This window comes from Microcebus murinus, chromosome 14, assembly GCF_040939455.1.
Source record: "Microcebus murinus isolate Inina chromosome 14, M.murinus_Inina_mat1.0, whole genome shotgun sequence".
Lineage (NCBI taxonomy): Eukaryota > Metazoa > Chordata > Mammalia > Primates > Cheirogaleidae > Microcebus > Microcebus murinus.
The window spans coordinates 72,034,252-72,054,012 of record NC_134117.1 but is presented as its reverse complement, the minus strand read 5'-3'; the positions used below and the strand labels follow the sequence as shown (position 1 = coordinate 72,054,012).

At 52.3% G+C, this 19,761-nt stretch overlaps 1 protein-coding gene across 1 annotated transcript in view; it reads right to left on the bottom strand.

The window, feature by feature from the left end:
* Window positions 1-3,715: 3,715 nt before the first annotated feature.
* The window catches only part of LOC142860985 (FERM and PDZ domain-containing protein 2-like), a 77,965-nt gene continuing 61,919 nt past the window's right edge, over window positions 3,716-19,761 (bottom strand). Inside the window, exons 25-28 of the mRNA XM_076009663.1 lie at window positions 18,987-19,201; window positions 16,059-16,157; window positions 11,126-11,469; window positions 3,716-4,142 (exon numbers count right to left, since the gene is read on the bottom strand). Of these exons, the coding sequence (XP_075865778.1) occupies window positions 3,716-4,142; window positions 11,126-11,469; window positions 16,059-16,157; window positions 18,987-19,201 (1,085 nt within the window). The remainder of the gene's footprint in view (window positions 4,143-11,125; window positions 11,470-16,058; window positions 16,158-18,986; window positions 19,202-19,761) is intronic.

Genomic DNA, 19,761 nt, shown 5'->3' with positions numbered 1-19,761 from the left:
TGTTAGTATTTTAATTTTATACATTGTCTATTGAAATCCTTTATTGATCTATTATAAATTATAATAAACTTTCTTAATATTATAGATATTAACCTTATTTTATTTGTTATTATAGAGATGGGGTTTTGCTATGTTTTCCAGGCTGGTCTTGAACTCCTGGCCCCAAGCAATCCTCCCACTTTGGCCTTTCAGAGTGCTGGGATTACAGGCATGAGCCACCATGCCTGGCTATAGATATTAATCTTTATTCACAATTATACAAATGTTTTCCCAATCCATTGCCACTCTTTTTACATTAGTTTTGTCATTATTTTTGTATGGAAATTTAAACTTTTTCAATATTGTCAGCTTTGTAGTTTTGTCGTTACAAGCTTTTTGTCTATTGCAGTAAGTCAGAGGAAGTTATTTATCATTTTAGATCTCATAAAACTAGAACCTTTCTTCTATCAGTTTTTCTCCAATGTGTTTTATAAAATATATAATTTTAGTAGATGAAGCAAGCTTTGAATCTAAATCATTTTTCCAGCTCTGGCAGTTGTATCTATGAAGTTGTCCTCCCTGACCCCCAAGGAGCCCCCGACTCTGCCGCGTGTTCCCCGTTACGCAGCGTGGAGCGTGCTCCTGGCCTGCGCTGTGCTCCACCGGCACTGCTGCTTTTGTGCATTTGCTCATCCCGCGTAGTTTCCGTTTCTTCTTATGCTCTGGCAATACGTCCTAATTCCTGGTAGTGCTGGATCTACCACTTCGCTCTCCTTTCTTTATTAGATATTCCCATCTCATTTTTCCTTCATATAATCTTTGATAATCAAGTGTTAAGTCCAAAAGGAAAGTCCTTTTAAAAGAACTTACAGCTATGTGGAGTTGTATAAGGATATGGAAAGATATCAAAGCATATTATCCTTATGGCCTTGGAGCCAAACCCCGTCACAGCTTCCTTCCAGGGAGCTGGGGGCACTGCAATAGTCGTGGACACTCCTTTGTCCGGTGAGGAGCCGACGGAATGTCGCATCTGCCCTGGGAAGTGGCACCATGTGCCAGTGAGGCGGCGAGACCGCACCAGCCCGGCTGTCTTGACGGAGGAGGTTGGCTCTCGGCTCCTTTGACAAAGGGAAGCCACCTGCCCTGACCGCACCCACCCCACACACAAACCTTTGCTGGACATAAGCCCCAGAACTGAAAAGAAGTCGTGGTCACTATTAAAAATGAGTCCCAGAAATGACAGGCATGGTCTACTTGAAGTTAGCTCTTAAAACAGGGTCAGGCCCCTGGGCCACAGGCTTCTTTCCTGGCAGAGCTGGTGGGCAGATTCCCGGGACCAAGGTGATCTGAGGGTTCTCCCGTCAAAAGGAAGTCCATGCAGAAACCCTGGCCTCTGCTGCAGGAGACGGTCTCGCTCCGAGTTCACCTAAAACAGTAAACGCCTTTAATGAGCAGCACGGCCACCGGCTGGCGGCCCTCCCGAGACAGAACCGCTCCACCCCTGTCTTCATCCCCTGGGCCACAGGGGTTTTAGCCTCATAAAAGAGAAATATTTTATGGAGAAAAAGTAGGACTCATGGCACTTGATGGAAGCTGTGTGTGTTATACAGATTCACGTGGAAAGATGCATTCTAAGGGAAATGTAAAAAGCCACCAAAAGTAGAATCAGACAGAGACAGTGTTACTCTACCCCTCCCAGCTGTATGATCTTGGACAAATTAATCGCTCTAAGCTCATTTATGAAAGCAAAATAAGAATACCGTTCAAAATTGATGAGAAGATTAAATTAAATCACTTATAGAAATTACCTATGTACCATTATTGTCATAATGGCTAAAAGGACCAAACAAAATAATGTGTGAGGTAGGTTTAAAGGATGCACTACTCCATGCACAAGCAGGCACCGAAGCACATCTGGGGGCTGCAGCAGCGAGCCCAAGCTGCGAACTTACACTTGAGCATTTACACTCGCACACCCACCCTCTGTCTGCAGAGGAGAGGGCACCTGCTCTCCTTTTTGTGCAGGATAAGTGATTTCAACGGGACTCGCCCTCCCTGCATCCCACGCCATCGCCCATAGCTGAGGGCCAGTCAGTCCATCCCAGTCCTGACACCCTTGCCACAGGTGAGCACTTCTTCCCACCCCGCCACACCTCATGTTAGGCTACAAGTCCAACTGCCTAGTGCCTTCGTCTAAATGGAAAAAGCCAACAGGATTGAATGCGTTAAAAACCTTGTACCATCTCACTGAAGTAATTTGCTCCGTTATGATTTATGATAAAAATAGCTAACACTTTTCAAGTGCTTATACTAAACATTTGGCATGCATTGTCATCTAACCCTTACACTAACAGCATGAGGTGGGTTTGATTATCTCCATTTGGCAGTCAGCTGTGTCATAGACGGTTTTAAAAAGTCATTTGCTGCAGATCTCCAGGCTAGAGAGTAGCGGGGCCAGGCTTCGAACCTGAGCCTCTCAGGCCACAGCGTCCCCCCTCCTGGCTCCACTTTTTGCCCCCTGACTCAGAGGCGCTGGCCCCCGATCTCAGTGGGACATTTCATAAGCACTGACTTTTGTGGTCCTTAGTTGCTTTACAGTGGTCCCGAAAGATTGCTCAGCCTTCTTCTTTCCACTCCCCAGCCCCGAGGAGCCCCCCCGGAAGATCGCCCTCCACACAGGAGCCGCTCCTTGCTCGCTCCACCCTGCTGTGGACCCATAGCGTGCACCCCAACACCGTGGGTGTCTCACTTCCTGCAAATGGCTGTGCTTGGCTGTCAAGGCCTCTGAATCATCACTCTATTAACTCATTGCTTCCTATTTCAGATAAGAAGCAGCCCTTTTGTGCTATTCGAATTTCAAAGATTCACTTTCCTTATCAGCTTGCCTGCCACTGTCCTCTGAGGACCCAGTTCAATCACTGGTGGTGACTGAACTTCCTTTTATACAGCTGGGACACAATGGACGAAAGTGAACGAGTGTGTTTTAATTATACCTGACTCTTCACAAACTGAATCTTGGTAAGTGTCAATGCGCTGCCAAGATGTGTTTACAGGAAAGGTTCTTGAACATTTAGCAGTTTTTACATATATTGTAGGTACTTTAACAGAATGTTGGAGGCTACTGACACGTGGAGAATTTAACCTCCCCCATCTGACGGTTCTGCTGTACCCTCTACCCCATTGTCTCATCCGTGTGCTCTGCCCCTGGCCTGTAGCCCGGCCCAGCTCCTGGTGCACTAACAGCTCGGCTTTCCTGACTCTGACCTATACCCAGTGGCTCAACAAGAAGGGCCCCATTAAACTGACACCAGGACTCTTCTCTGAGATAGATCTAGCCTAGAGGCAGGCGGGAGCGGACGAAGTAGGAATCGGCACTCGGCGTGCAGCTCCCAGAAGAGAGAGAACGAGCCGCGCTGTGCACCACCCCATGCAGGAGGCCGCACAGACGTGCGCTCAACACGAGGGCCATGGAGTGGGGCGCCAACCAGGGACTGAAGTCTGAGTGTCACTTACTGGGTGACCTTGGGAAGGCCCCAGATGTGTCATGTGTGAGGAGGGTGGAGACAGTCCCCATCTTGTGGGGTCATTGTGGAGTATGGACCACTGTGAGCGCTCAGTGAAAGTGGCCATGACAATGGCGCATGATCCCCAAAGGGATGCTGGGGAATTCAGTGACACCCATGGGCCGTCACCCCAGCCAGAGTGGACTGAAAACACTGAGCCCTACCAGCAGAGCTCAGCCGCAGCACAGCCAGAGCATGGAGACCCACCTGCGGGCACTGTCCTCCAGGCCCACGGGCCCCTCCAGGTCTTCCCACTTGCTCTCACTCTCGTAAGATTCTCCCGGAGGTGAAGGCTCTGAGAGGGTGCCCCAAGAACAGAACTGTGACGAGGGAATGGCCCACGCATCTGCTTCCAAACACTCTCCGCAGGGCAGCTGGCCTTTGGGTGTGGGGCTGGCGGTGAGAGAAGGGGTTCCAGGTGGATGGCACTTGTCAATGTCCTCATGGTCCCTGTCCTGTTCAGGACTAGAAAACAGAACCCGTGTGTCTCCAGCCTTGATAAGAAATCCCTTGCCCAGCCTCACCTTGCCTCTCAGGATGCTCGCCATGATGTGCCATGGGACCCCGCCAGCCTCCAAATGGCTCTTGCCAGGGACTGCTCTGGGCACCAAGAAGCAGACCGAGAATAAGGCCCAGGCCCTGTCCTTCAGGAGCCCCAGGTTAATGAGAACAAAGGTCAGTAAACAAATCTACAGTCCAGGTAGTAAGTGCCGTGGCAGAGACGGCACAGAGCACCTGGAGCAGGGAGCAGCTTCCAAGCTCAGGAGAGCACGTGGCATGCGCCAGGGGGCACGGCGGGCAGAGCAGTGACCCAGTGCTAGGACTGACTCTTCACACAGTCAGACCATGCACAAGCTTATTGACTTTTCTGGAACCTCAATTTTCTCATCGGAAAAAGTGGACGGTCAAGAAGCTTGCAGGATAGTTGGGAAGCTTAAACTGCACAATTCTGATATGGCCCTTCCACGGCCGGGTGCAGGGAGCTTCAGCACATCGAGAGCCGTGCTTACTGCTGTGACTGCGATGTCTGTGACAACAGAGGAGCTAGATGGAAAGGCCCGGGAGGAGTCGGGAGTGACTGGAGCCCGCGACCTTCAAAGCACTTTGTGCAGGGAGCAGGTCCTTTTCTGAGCGCTGAAAACATGCCCATTTAGAGAGGCAGCCGACTGGAATGACATTTACTCCCCACGGAAGGACACAGGAGGCAGACGAATGGTGAAGCTCATTATCTGCAGGCGCAGCGGTCAAAGAACAAGCGCTCCGGCCTGCCAGGGTCGCCACGCATGCCCCTTGATTAGAAAGAGCAGCCGGTGCAGGCGCCAGCATTCGGCACAGCGCTGCAGACATGCAGAGAAGGTGCTCAGAAAATATCTGGCGAAAGTCTGATTAGAGAGGATGAGAGGGGAAATCTAAGAGAAAAGCACAAAGATTTAGCTTTTCACCAGACACAGGGATCCTGGTTCATCAGCCTCCTTTTCCTAGCCCCCCACTCCCCCACCCCCACCAATCAAAGGGCTGCCTTTGTCATGTTCCACTGCCCTCCCTTCCCTTTCCTTTAAAAATCACTCTGGCGCCTACCCACAGCTACAAAGCCCTAAGCCCCAGGGAGCCCGCCCCTCCCCAGTAGAGCCAGCCCAGGGCGGAGTATCTGTCCCAAGCTGAGCTTCACTGAGACAGAGACATTATTTCTGCTCATGAGAGCTACAGGGTATGTAAGAGTGCACTTCATATAAATATATATGCATACTCGTGTGTATAAAAAAGAAATTATTCTACAAGAACTAAAAAGGAACACTCACTTTCAGAAAAAAAATTTTAATTGCTGAGCATTTGGAGGGAAAATTGGTTTGAAAACTTTGGCTGAATTATGTAGGAACTGCACTTTCTTATAAACATAGGAAGAAAATGTTCACAGAATTTTGTCAAAGAATGGGCAGTCTGGCCCCGGCCCAGGCCCGCACCCGTCAAGCAGCAGCCCCTGCCCCCACCTGAGCGCACGGAGCCTGTTGAGAAGGTTGCAACACCGTGTGCCTATCGGCCAACACAGCCACGCGCTTGTCCACGCCTCACCTCTCAGCATGGCCCCCTCCACCCTCCTAACACGCTCCTTGCTCTCTGGTTTCCATCAGGGGCTCCAGCTACGGGCTCTGCCCAGACAGAGACCTGGGGACACCATCAGCCTGAGGGGCCAGAGGCAAGGCAGACTGCCTGAGGTGGCTTGGTGGTCCCAAGGGTGAAATCCTGGCCACCACCCCACCGCAAGTCAGGGAGACAACTGGCTTTCCTTCTACCCTTGCCCACGTGCCACTGGGCTGACCTTGGAAATCCCACCTGGAGCCTGACTGGGCGCAGGGAAAATGTGAACAGGCACAGGAGGCTGTGTTTGTCCCAAGGCAGAGCCTATTTCATGGAAGGGACAAGACTGGAGATCTGGGAAATTTGATGAAACAGTGGCATTCCTTTACAGCAAGTCCTGATGTCCTGACTCTTTAGGTCAGAGTCCCTCACCCTGGGCCCAAGGCCAGCTCAGGGCATCTGGAGCTAATGCAAAGGACTCTCATCAAGACCCTGAGCTCAGAGCCCTCTGCTCAACCCCTGGGTACATGCAATGACCTCAGCTTCCCCCTGCCCTGGTTCCCTGCCTAGCAAGCTGGAGACAGAAGGAGACTTTTATAAACAGATGGTAACTAGAGAAGAATCTAGAGACCCCACATGGGCCCCCTGCCCAGCCACTTCCCCAACAAAGCCGGCAGGGCCAAAGAACAAGGGTCTCCACCAAATCCTGCAACCTTTTAGCAGCTACTTTTCAGAAAAGGAATCCCCGTTCAGCTCGAAGGGCAGTGGAATCCTTCTGAATGTGCTGCTGGCTACTGGATATTTAAGAGAAAAAACACTGTGCCTAATTTCCCTGGACAGCTTTCCTTTAAAGATGTGAACCACCAAAATCATCTCCACCTTTCAGGAAGACAAATCAAATTAGCAGACAGAATTTCAGGCTTAAAATATGAAGGTGGCCAGGCGCAGTGTCTCACGCCTGTAATCCTAGCACTCTGGGAGGCCGAGGCGGGAGGATTGCTCAAGGTCAGCTGTTTGAGACCAGCCTGAGCAAGAGCAAGACTCTGTCTCTACTAAAACTAGAAAGAAATTAGCCAGACAACTAAAGATATATAGAAAAAATTAGCTGAGCATGGTGATGCACGCCTGTAGTCCCAGCTACAGGCTGAGGCAGGGAGGCTGAGGCAGGAGGATTGGTTGAGCCCAGGAGTTTGAGGCTGCTGTGAGCTAGGCTGATACCACAGCACTCTAGCTGGGGCAACAGAGTCAGACTCTGTCTCCAAAAAAAAAAAAATGAAGGTATTGTAATTACCCCATATACTTATGGTTAAACTCACAACAAAGTTTGGGTTATGTGTCTCTTTGTGTAAGACTCGACTTTCTCCAGTTCTGCAGCAGCAGGCCCTGCTCAGATGTCCGTTTGCCTTGGTGATGCAGTTGGGCACTCCAGGCCTCTGCTCCTGCCAGCTGAGTGTAGCGTTTAGTAGGTTGGATTTAGTGTCTCTAAGACATCATGGTAGACAAGTCCAATGGACTGCCAGATTTGAAGCTCAAATTATAAACCTGAGCTGAAGATTGATATTTAGGATTCAACAGAGTGAATCTGTGTTTGGGTATAGGGAGGCAGCTCCCCTGGGAGCCTGTCAGTGTGCAAAGAGAACCCTGCTGGACAGCGCCAAGTGCCCAGCCTGCCCCAGGCTCTGCTCTGTGTTAGCCCACTGCAGTTCCTGGCAGGCACCTGCCTCACTCACTCCCCTCGGCCACACCACACTCTGACCCAAGAGCAGGCATGACACCCCTCTTCAGGCAGCCTCATCCTTTTCTAGCTCTGCTGATGTCACACCTGGCCTGGCAGCTGCAGTTGAGTGAGACCTGTGGCCTCCTTATTACCCTTTGCTATTCCAGGAACAGTAGCCTGCCGCCACCCCAGAATGTGTGCAGCAACTTCAGGGTCATTTCAAGGAGTCCAGCTTCATTTAACATTCTTAAATGACCACGAAGACTCATATCATCACTTTCACAAAGTGATACTTGCAGAACTTACATGCATTATACTTACATTAGTTTAGTAATAAGTGCTAGGCAGAGAGAGAGGAGAGAGAGAGAGAGAGAGAGAGAGAGAGAGAGAGAGAGAGAGAGAGAGAGAGAGAGAGAGAGAGAGAGAGAGAAATAACCTTAAACATTTTGCATTGACTGACTTTCCACCCAATGGGTATAAGCCCGGAAGTGCACGAGTGGGAGAATTGACTCTTCCATCCCTCAGTCCGTCTCTCTTCCTATGGGGCCGGCATTTAAAGATGAACATTTTGCATACACTCTAGCCCATAAATGCAAGCCTCCAGACTATATCCAAGGTTTGACCACAGAAAAAGTGATCTGCCCACACAAAGGGAGCAAATAACATTACATCTTCCAAAGTGATGTTCAAGAGTAATGTGACTTGATGTGATTTTCACCTTATGCTCCAACTTTAGAAACTAACCTCGTATAAGATGCTACTCAAGACAAGCCCTCCCCTGGTAGGAACACAATCCCAACTTTCCTCCACAAAAATGTACTGTACTGCTTTGTTACAACGTGTTTTATAAAGATTTACTACTATATGGTAAAATCTCTGGATATAGAGTGCAAAAAAAGAAAAGAATGGGGAAAGAAAAGTAAAATCTAGTCTTCTCCAAGAATACTCTGGGTTGTTAAGGTGCTGACAGCCACTTGGCTGTAGGAAGTAGCCACCTGGCTGGTGGCAAGTTGTGGCAATTTGCTGGGAATTTCAATTGATAAGACTTGTTGTTTTACTGGAAATAGCTCAGAAACAGGAAAGAAAATGGACTTGTGTTGAATTCCTGCTGTCCGTTGGGCTCTGTAATAGCACTATACATGTGTTATTTCTTTTGACCTGTACAGTACCCTGTGGAATTGTCATGGTCTTCCTTTATGTTTGGGAAGCTTCAAGCTTGGGGAAGTCAACACTCCACATACTAGCAAGTGCTAAAGCTGAAACCCAGCTATGGGATGGAGAAGTTTGTGCTCTCTTTCTTCTAGACTGCAGAAGAGTTTGACTCACAAATGCCAGAAACGAAGAGGCAGTTGGCCAGGGCAGCCACCTCTGAACTGAGCTACAGACATTTCTAAGTGGGTCCACAAAGAGCCATAATCCCACTTTGGAATCCTAATTCTGACACTGAGCAGGTGCTGGGGGAACCGTGTTCAGCGACTGCTGAGCATGCGCTGTGCTCCTTGCTGTAGGGGCAGTCCCAGCTCTGTGTGCATTACACGCACGCTCACTGCTGGAGGAGAGGCCGGCATGGTTTGACTCTGTCATTCAGAGAAGAAGAAAGGCTCCTCCGTGGGAAAGAAAAAATAAGGTAACAATAAGCTAGGAACTGTGAGCAGGCAGAACACTGTCATCACCAGAACCGCCACAGGGAGGCAGGTGCTCGGGGAGGTGTTGGTCATCTCAGGAGCCAGTGCTGAGGACAGCAAGGCTGCCACCCATGGCTACTTGGACCTCAGGGGGCTGTGCAACCAGCAGGGGCAATTACAACAGGCTGAGGAGTCGAGTTGAGGCTCTGCTGGAATGTTCTGGACGAGCCCTCAGGACTCTTGCGTACCTCAAGGAAGAGGCAGCCCCTCTGAGAATTGACAGATTTTGGACATCTGGTATACCCTTGCAAGTAGGAACACTAAGCCAAACTTAATTTGATTCAGAAAGACAAGATGTGATGTTTCTTGAAGAAAAAAGGGAATGACAAAAAGATAGGAGGAAATAGGTGTCGAGACTTGCAAGTAGAAAACATAATGAAGTAGATTTCTCCTCAATTTAAGGAAGCACTTTCTGATCAACAACTAGATGTTGACAAAATAGGTCACCTCAAGATGTAGCAAGGTCTGCATTTCTGGAGATATCTGAGCAAAAGCTAGGACCCCTTCTTCAGGGGTGTTACAGAGCAGATTCCAGCATGGACTATGAGGTTAGAGTAGATCATGTTTATATTGAACACCCTGTAGTCTATGATTTAATGAATGAAGCAGTGACTGCCATACTAATAATTAATTTAAAATACCATTTTTAATAACTGTTAACTATATTAGATTAAAGGCATATGGCAAGTCAAATTCCTGGCTTGTACCTAAACCCAGAGCCAATTTATAATTCAGTTTTTAGGGTCTCTATTCATTATTTCAAACTATCTGGCAGTAAAACCTTTAACAATCCAACCACATGTCGCGGGGCCTACAAGGAAGCATAATTCTTTTTGTATGTCCTATAAGATCATGCTAATGGTTGTCCTTGGATAAATCTCTGTAAGTTAATTCCTTTATCATTTTATCAAGTATATCAATTACTACCTAGACTGCAATTGTGAGGAACTATAAATACACCTGTGTTTACACATGATCAGACAATGAAAATGAGTATCACTGATGAGTGTGCTTGCCAACCCTGTTCTACTTTGCAAACTATAACAGTTAGTTTTGTTTGGCTGATACAGTTTTCTTTAAAAATTGTATCTGGGTGCTTTTAGGGAACATAGCCCAACTCCTATTTGTCAAAGCTCTCATCGGGCCTAACTGTTCTGTGCCCCTGCTTCCCACTTCCCAGGGATCACTGTCCCTATGGATCTGTTCTGGTCATTCTTCTTGAATGACTGCCCAGTAAGGGCCATTTCACCTCAGCGGGCTTATATGGTGTCAAACACAAACCATCGTGTGCCTTCCTTGCGCCCAGGCATCAGGCTGGCAAATGCCTAGAAGCAGTACCTCACTCTGCATCGGTGCCCCTCCTTTCTGCCCCAACAGGTTTCCAAGCACCTTGAGTATGTGTAATAAGTCCCTGTCAAACTAAATTAAAGAGTATAATTCCCATCAGAACAGGACTGAGAACTAGAAATACTTACAGGTGGATGGGCACAAAAATGTAGACTAAGTTGAAAATGGCTATTAAAATGAATGTTTCAGTCTGGTTGCAACGATACAGATGTGTGGGGTTTTTATTTTAAAAAAATAAAAGGTGGTGTAGTCAGGCCTGGTGGTGTATACCTGTAGTCCCAACTATTTGGAAGGCTGAGGCAGGAGTATTGCTTGAGCCCTGGAGTTCGAGTCTAACCTGGGCAAGATAGCAAGACCCCATCTCTTAAAAAATAAAAGCTGATATCAACAATAAAGCATTATATTAGCAATAGAAATGAGGGTGCATAGAAGAACTTCTTTCTTACTACAGTGCTTTAAGAGGCCATGAAGGAGGTATGACAAATACTTGTGTGCTGGGAGAAACCCCGAGGCCTGCCATCTGTAGACTCCGAGACACATGGGAGACGGTCGTGGTCTGGGTGGGTTTGCTTCCCCAAACGCTCACAAGCTGTGGTTACAGCAGGCTCAGACCTCACGCTTCTCTTGTGCCCACCTCCCCTCCCAATGCCTAGGGCCGCGCTGGGCACAGTGGCATCTGAGCAGAGTTCCTAATTGCTTGAGTGTCATTTTCTACCAATGAAATACATACAAATGTCTGCAAATGTGGTGATTCTTACCTTCCAAGTCTCCTGAGATCACAGACTGAATAGCAGCTCTGCCTGACATCCTTTTCCAGAGAGGTGGCCGATGCTGGTGCGCCCCTTCCCTGGTGAAGGCTGCGCGAGTGAGGGGCGGGCTCTGGAGGACGCATCAGGGACCCGGCCCAAGGCCTCTCTCCGTCTTGGCCCCATTGCGCCTCCCTGATGGCCTTTTGGGAAGACTCGGGCCTGAGACCCAGGCCTGCCCCTGCGTCTGGGGAGGTGCTGTCCCTCCAGCTGTCCTCTCGATCCAGGCTGGGGCTCCACTCTGAGTCGGCGCACACTGCCCTGGTGAATCCTTTGTCAGCTGAGAGTACAGGTGTCTATTAAAGGAAACACTAATTATTACTGGCTCCATGGTGCACACTGAGCAAAATCTAAAAGTTGCTTCTCTAAAAACTAAAAAGCTTTTTTTCCCACGCTATGGTAGATCAGAGCAGTGACAAAATGGGCTTTGGGGTCCGCCTACCCCCGTTAGGGTCCCAGCTCCTTCACATGTGCCCGCTGGGCCTGGGGCAACACACTGCAGCCCCTTAGCCTGGGGACGTAGGAAGCTCTCAATAGGTGTGAGCGTTATTTTTTAATGAAAAATATTTGCAACATTTAGACAAACATGAAAACGGGAGACAAATGTGAAAAACAATGACTCTTTATCCCACTTTCCAATAAGAGGTCTTTTTGAAGTTTGTCTTCACCTGCCACGACTTGCCTGTTACCCCCCACCCTTGCCTCCATGCCCTTTCCTGGGTCTCCTCCCGCTCCAGTCAGGCGTGGTTTGCCTGAACTGCTCACATCACTGTCGGCCCACCATGACCTGGGGCCACTGCTCAGCATCTGTAGAAAAATGGTCGCGCTTCAGTGGAAAACCGCGCATCCCTACAGCACAACCTTCTGGCTTATCTGTGTCCAGCTGTGTTCACTGTCCTTGAGCTATTTTACAGCTCTATAAATTGTATAAGACATTCCTATAAGAGATTCTATAACTCCTAACTCTATAAGAGATTCCTTTGAAATCTCTTTTGAACTCATTTTAACATTTGCCTGGTTCCCTCATTGAATGAGTTAAATAAAATCCTTAACATGTGTTCATTTTTATCTCTGTACACGAGTCATGATTTCCTGAAAATTATCTTTTAGCACTTGCACCCTGTGACCTCCAAATGTGCACATTTATGCAATTATAAATCATAAACACTACTGCTAGACTATGGACATTATAAATGGTATACCTAAAATCAAAACTTGAAATGCATGAGATAAAAAAATAAAGGGAAAGGGCATAGTTTATCATATTTTCACACTCTTTGGGGACACTGCCAAAATCTCCTCTTTAATACTTCCTCTCCTGCCAGCTCATCACCCCCGACTCAGTCTCCAGCCATCCTGCCGCTCAAGGCTTCCGGCGCGCACCGGCGGCTGTCCCACTCCCCCCGCTCCCCACCACGCACGCCCTCGCTGTTCCCTTCGCTCTGCCCGCTCCCTGGCTGTCCCCCATGGATGGTCCCAAACAAACCAGGAAGACCCTGGGCTCCTGCCCCTGCTTCCTCGCTGCCTCTGTCACACGGCCCCTGCAGATACTGGGTTTTAATTTTAGTCCTTGCTGAAACCATGAGTGGACCTCACCCTGAGCTCAGATGGATGGCTGTAGATATCACACGGGCAGGAAAGACTTCCAGGTCAGCTTTTTCTATGTCCTTAGTAAATCCGGTTTTCTGCTTCCATGCTCTCTAAATTATTCCTCATCTTCTCCCCGCCCCTGAGCCTTGCCTGCCGTTTCACAGTGCGAATGGACACATTCAGACGAAACCCTTCGTCTCCTCACAGCACCCCACTGACCAGCCTGCACCCCACCCCAACGTCACCCTTACCTGCCCACCACCCGTCCCTGCTCTAGTTCATGGCAAACTCTCAGACGAGTGTCCCCTCTCACTGTGTGTGCCTCTGTCTCCTTTCTCACAGCCGCCCCGCCAGCCTCTGTCCTCACCACCCAGCTGGCAAGCTCGAAGCAGGCTCTCCAGTGACCTGTATCTTTCGAAAGCCAAAGGACAATTCCCTGTCCTCATCTCACGCTCTCACTAGCGTTCAACAAAACGCCCCGTCTCCTGGAGAGCTTCCTTACTCGTGTGAGTCCGTGGCGCTGGCTGTGAGCTCCAGCCCTGCCTGGCTTTCCCGCCACCTCCCAGGCGTGCTCCTCTCCCGCGCTCCCGTCTCTGTGCCAGGCCTCTCGGTGTCGGGGTGGCCCTCGCTGACTTCTCAGCCCTCCCTCCACTTTGCCTGTCCTCTCTCCCAAGGTAATCTCAACCACTTTTTCTGGCCCTGACCTCATACTTTTTCTCCACAAGCAACTGCCTAATAGACACCTTCAATGGATACCCTATAAACATCTCAGTTTGCACGATCTCAAGTACTACTGCTTCCCCTCCATGCACCCCAAACTGCCTCCCTCCCTGTGAGCAGTCCCTCTCTTGCTAGGTGGTACACCATCCATCCACAGTTTGCTCACACCAAGCCTGGTTGCTCTCTTTCCTCGTTCCCATATCTAGTCCAAAAACAATCTCATGGACTCCACCTCCCAAACATATCCCAAATCTGACTCCTTAACAACAGCTCTGCAGCAGCCTGCGCCCAAGCCACGATAGTGACTCACCTGGATGGCTGCAGGCGCCTCCTGCAGTCCTCTCTGTCGGCAACCCGAGCCATGCGGGCACCTCCCTGCTTAGCCCTCCACCATGACCCCCGGCCCCTTGTAGCCAGGGTGGGCGCAACGGAGCTACGGCCTCCCAGGCCCTGTGTGACCGGCCCTGCCTGCCCTACTGCTTCTCCCCGCATCCACTCTCCCCTTCATCAACAACAGTCCAGGCACACCTGTTGTTTTTGTCCCTCAAACCTCCAGGTTATTCCTGTCCCACAGCCTTTGCAGTTGCTGTTCCTTCTGTCTGGAATAGCCTTATTCCAGATGTTTCTATAGCTGCCTCCTTCTCATACCTGCCCATTCTAGCTATGGGCTAAATGTTTATTCCCTAGAGCTACTGCCCCTTGGTCTTCAATATGACCACCAGAGCCACAGAAATGAATCAAAATCCCTCTTCCACGTGGCTGTCAGGTGTACGCAGGGAAAGTGGATCCCCCATACCTCACCCCAAACCCCACTAGCTCCTCTGGGCTCTCCTGGACAGAGCTACTCTCCAGGACAGAAGGACAACTTTTCCCCTGGTATCTCCTAGATATCTCCTAGATATCTCAATGAAAACACAGGTCCCAAGCCCCTAGGCCTGATCTTCGTGGGTGTGACATGTGGCCCTGTCACCCTGTTCCATCACTTAACACGGTTGCCATTGTCTACCTTCTTGCGACTTCCTACCTGCCAGCAACTTCCAGGCCCCTTTCCCACAGCTCAGCTCTCCCCAGAGTCTGTGTCAAATGGCCTCTTGGAGTCCAAGCATGAAGAGGCTCTGGGTCACCAAGTCCCCTGTGCCGTCCCTAGTGACTGTCACACTCAGTCATGATAAGTGCTCAGTTTTATCCACATTTTACAAACAAGGAGTCTCGAGGCCTCGAGAAGTTAGGCAACTGTCAAGGCCTGTGCAGCAGAGCTGGTATAGGTGAGCTGGGTGCCCGCCCAGATGCCCCTCCATGGCTGAGGCCCTCCTCCCGCTGCCAGGAGAGACAGCTGCTGATGGCTCCTAGCCAGCCCCTCCCCAGGAGCTGCCTCAGCCAAAGTTAGGTCCCTTTCCTTGGGGCAGCCCACACCCCAGCACTGGTAGACTTGGGGGTCAAAGGCACGGGCTCTCCTGCCCCACTTCAGGCCAGCTCAGAGGGGCCATCCCAGCTCCAGAGCTCCCTGTGGGCTTAGTGGAGGCCCGGTTGCAGCTTCATGCTGACCTTGCCTTCTGCCGGCCCAGCTCCCCTCACTCTCTCGGCCATGTTCTCTAAAGCCGGTCCCATAAACCTCCTGCACTCGAATCTCTGTGGCAGAGTCTATTTCCTGGGGCTTTGCAGAGGCCATGGTGATAGGTAATTTTATGTGTCGACTTGGCTAGGCCATGGTACCCAGATATTTGGTCAAACATCAGTCTAAGTGTCACCATGAAAGTATTTTTTAGATGTGGTGAACATTTAAATCAGTAGACTCCGGGTAGAGTTTATGACCCTTGGTGATGTGGTGGGCCTCACCCAATTAGTTGAACACTTTCAGAGTAAAGACTGGTCTCCCCCAAGGACGAGGGAGTTCTACCTCCAGACTGTCTTTGGGCCCAAGCTTCTGCATCAGTTCTTCCCTAGGTCTCCAGCCTGCTGGCCTGCCCTATAGCACGTGGACCGGCCAGCCCTCGTAATCATGAGCCAGTTCCTTAAAATAAATCTCTCTCTCTCTCTCTCTCTCCATACACACACACACACACACACACACAAACACACAACCTCCTATTAACTCTATTTCTCTGGAGAAGCTAACTAATAAAGGCATCAAGGTAAAATTCCCAAATGTTCTGTTTCCAACGCCTCTTTTCTCTGCACTAGACCACACATGCCTGTGTATGCTTTAGGAGAGTGAATATATATCCTGTTTCCACTTCATTTCTCAGAATGGAAATTCTTATTGGAAATTCCCTTGGTCTACTCTCCTGGCTCCTGGCTCCCCCTCTCCTATACCTGGGCTACCGGAGAGCCTGGCCGTGAAGTTTCACAGCCCAGTCTCACGGTGGAGACATTTACAGGAAGACGCAGATGTTGGCGAGGCAGAAGCAGGGGGAGGAAGGAGGCTCGCTGAGTGTTGAGGGGCAGCTCTTTCAGCTCCAGTGAGAGGAGGTGGCACTGCACCCTGCCTAGGAGCAGCGCTGGGCTTCTCAGGAGCCCCAGTCGGGAGGGGGTGCCCGGCAGGACTCGCGTGAAGAGGGCAGATGCTGCATCTTACCTGCCAGCCCTGCTCCATGTCAGGCAGCGCACCTGGAGGGGGTCGGCAGAGGAGGAGCGTGACTTCCTGAGGGGCCCCACGCAGTAAATGGAGCACCTCCTACGAGAAGCCAAGATCTGCGGTTAGATCTGGGGCTGACATCACCGGGGTCTCCTCCTCCGTGCTCCCCACCATCTCCCAGGTGCTGGCTCCCCTCCCTCCACCCTGACCCATTTCTCAGCTCCAGGGAACTTTACGGGGCAACACCATGGCCCTGATGTCCGAAATCCAGGGAACCAAGGCCAGTGGCCTGTGGCTCCCACAAAGGCGATGCTCGGACGCTGCGTTGGAGACGGCCAGGGCCTGCCCACGGCCTCTGCGGGGCAGAGTCTGCCAATGCCAGTGCCTTTTCTCCAGAGAGAGAAAGAGCGAGCCAACAATGGCTGGTCTCATCTCAGTCTCCCTCCCCTCCCAACCCCCCCCATTGTGGAGGCCATCATTCATGTAGCCCCGCAACTCCAATGACTGAACCCTGACACGTGGCTCTGGGCATCCTGCCATGGCTTGGCTTGGGCTCTGGGAACCTCTCACCTGTGACATTGCAGTGACCTCCTCTCTGCTCCCTGCCTTCCCAGTGGCACCCACCTGCCTGCCCCCACACTGCCCAGGGTGGTCTTTCCAAGACGCAAATATGGCCCAGCCCTGCAACCTCCCCACCCCGCCGACTCACACTGTCCTCAGCACGAGCTCCGAGGCACAGCGCACGGGCCTGTTCCTACCTGCTGCTGCCTCTGGTCCCAGCCCACTCTATGCCACCTGCTCCCACAGCCTAAGCTCCCCTCATGCTGAACCTCTTGCTCCAAGCCACCCTCTCGATGTCCAGGACACGAGGTTGCCTCAATAGCTCTATTTCCCATCTAGACTAGGCTGTCTCAGCCTCTTGGCACCCCTAACTTTCAAGCTGGAGAACCCTTTGTCGGGACGCCTGTCCCGTGCATTGCAGGATCTTCAGCAGCGTCTCTGGTCTCTACCCACCAGATGCCTGCAGCACCCATCAGCTGTCTCTGGACTTGGTCAAATGTCCCCTTGAAGGAAAATCATCCCTGCTTGAGAAGCACAGATGCCGACGCCCCTCAGTCCCTGCCCCGCCGCCCAGGACTCCCGAGGGCTGTGCTCCCTGGTGTAGGCACTGCAGCGCGGCTCTCCTCCCGACACTGCTGCTTCCTGTCCGTGAGCGCCAGACCGTGTGGGCCGTCTGCCTGTGTCCCGGCCCTCGCAGAGTGGCTGGCCCAGCAGCAGTCCCCAGAGAAGCCCTGGACCAGCGCACGGGCGGATGAAGCCACGGCCTCCCCACCCGAACACCCGCCGTTCTGAAGGCGCCCTCCTCGCCCGCCCAGAGCCGTGTCCCTCTCGTCGTCCCTCTCTGTTTGCTTGGAGCCACCCCACTCGGGCTGCATGAGGCTTCCCGCTGGGCCCAGCCAGGACAAGCGTGGCAGGGACCAGACACCGGGAGGGCGGAGGGCAGTGTTGCAGCCCGGCTCCCGCCCCCGCTGCCGCGGGACGCTGCGTCCCTCAGCTGCGGGCACGCCTGGTGCCAGCAAGGCCCTCCGCCGGGCTCTCTCCGCCTCTGGGGCTGGGTACTTGCTTTTCCCATTCCCTCTGGGCTTGGGGGTGAGTAACTGCACCCCGCTGTTCCCAGCCCGGGGCCACCACATGCCCCCCAGGCTTCCCAACAACCCGCCTACACCTTTATTAAAAGCCCCTGAAATGACTCAACTTTCTGACTGACATGAGCAAGACCTCCCTCATTGAGACTCTGTGCTATGAGCATCGAGAAGAGCTCACTTCCTACTCTCGCCCTTTCTGCTTTTATCACAGGCAGAGCCATCAGCGCGGCGCTCCGCCAACAGCTGTGACTTCAGCAGAGACACGAGGGGCAGCAGAGAGGGGCGGCTCACGCCCCTCGGCCCACGCCCACATCCCGGTCACGTTTTAAGAGACATCAGCCAGCACAAAAGCAGAGTTCTATCTTCGGCGTCTCTGATGACCCCAAGGAGAAGCGAGGCTCACTCAAGGGCAGGCATTTAAGAAAAGAGGTGGGACATAAACACAGAGGGCTCTGCCAGTTTCCTCTGCGTGATCCAAGCCCCGGCGCCAGGTGTGATCCTGCGAACGCAGAGCGTGCCCTGCGGTGGGCAGGCCCGCCCCCCGCACGCCAGGGCCCCCGCACGCCAGGCCCGCCCCCGCACGCCAGGGCCCCCCGCACGCCAGGCCCGCCCCCGCACGCCAGGGCCCCCGCACGCCAGGCCCGCCCCCCGCACGCCAGGGCCCCCGCACGCCAGGCCCGCCCCCGCACGCCAGGGCCGCCCCGCACGCCAGGGCCGCCCCCCGCACGCCAGGGCCCCCGCACGCCAGGGCCCGCCCCCGCACGCCAGGGCCGCCCCACACGCCAGGGCCGCCCCGCACGCCAGGGCCCCCGCACGCCAGGCCCGCCCCCCGCACGCCAGGCCCGCCCCCCGCACGCCAGGCCCGCCCCCCGCACGCCAGGGCCGCCCCGCACGCCAGGGCCGCCCCCCGCACGCCAAGGCCCGCCCCCGCACGCCAAGGCCCGCCCCCGCACGCCAAGGCCCGCCCCCGCACGCCAGGCCCGCCCCCCGCACGCCAGGCCCACCCCCCGCACGCCAGGGCCCGCCCCCGCACGCCAGGGCCGCCCCGCACGCCAGGGCCGCCCCGCACGCCAGGGCCCGCCCCCGCACGCCAGGGCCGCCCCGCACGCCAGGGCCGCCCCCCGCACGCCAGGCCCACCCCCCGCACGCCAGGGCCCGCCCCCGCACGCCAGGGCCCGCCCCCGCACTCCAGGGGCCCCCCCTGCACGCCAGGGCCCCCCGCACGCCAGGGCCCGCCCCCCGCACGCCAGGGCCCCCCGAACGCCACCAGGGGCCTCAGCACCTGGAAGACGAGGCCTTCCGTGGGCCTTCCGTTCACGGCCAGGATGATGTCACCAGCTGCGATGGCCCCGTTCTCCTCAGCTGGCTGCCCGGGAAAGAGCCTCTTAATCCTCACGAGGTCACTCCTGAGGAGGCCGCAGCTCTCCTTCTCCGTCTGCACGAAACTGAACCCCAAACCATTGGCGTTCTTCCTCAGTTTGACTTCGAACTTAGGACCTGCATTGCGGGATGTTGATAAAAATAAATCCTTCAGTAGAGTGCAAGTGAAACTGAGCAGCCTCAAACCACAAATTGTCAAGCAGACAGATTATTTGTTTTACATAAAAGGATTTCAGGTGCTAATTTTATGACAGAGTCCATTATCCATGTTATAATCAGTGCTGTCCAATAAAATGTAATGTGAGCTGCAAATACAAATCCAAAACGTCACTTCAGAGTTTTCAAATAGCTACATTAAAATAAAAGCAAAACAAAAAAACTAAGCAAACAAAACGTAAAAACAAAAAATTTTTAAAACAATTTAAGAAGTAAAAGAAAATAGGTTAAACTTTAATTGCACATCTCATTTATCATTTATCCCCATATATCTTAAATATTACTATTTCAACATGGAATCAATACAAAAAATTATTAATGAGATATTTTACATTTTTCTTACAAACTACGTCTTCAAAATCCACTATGTATTTTGTCCACCAATTTGTCCAATTTCAAGTCCTCAATAGCCACATGTGGCAAGTGGCCACCACAGTGGACAGCACAATTATAGATACCCA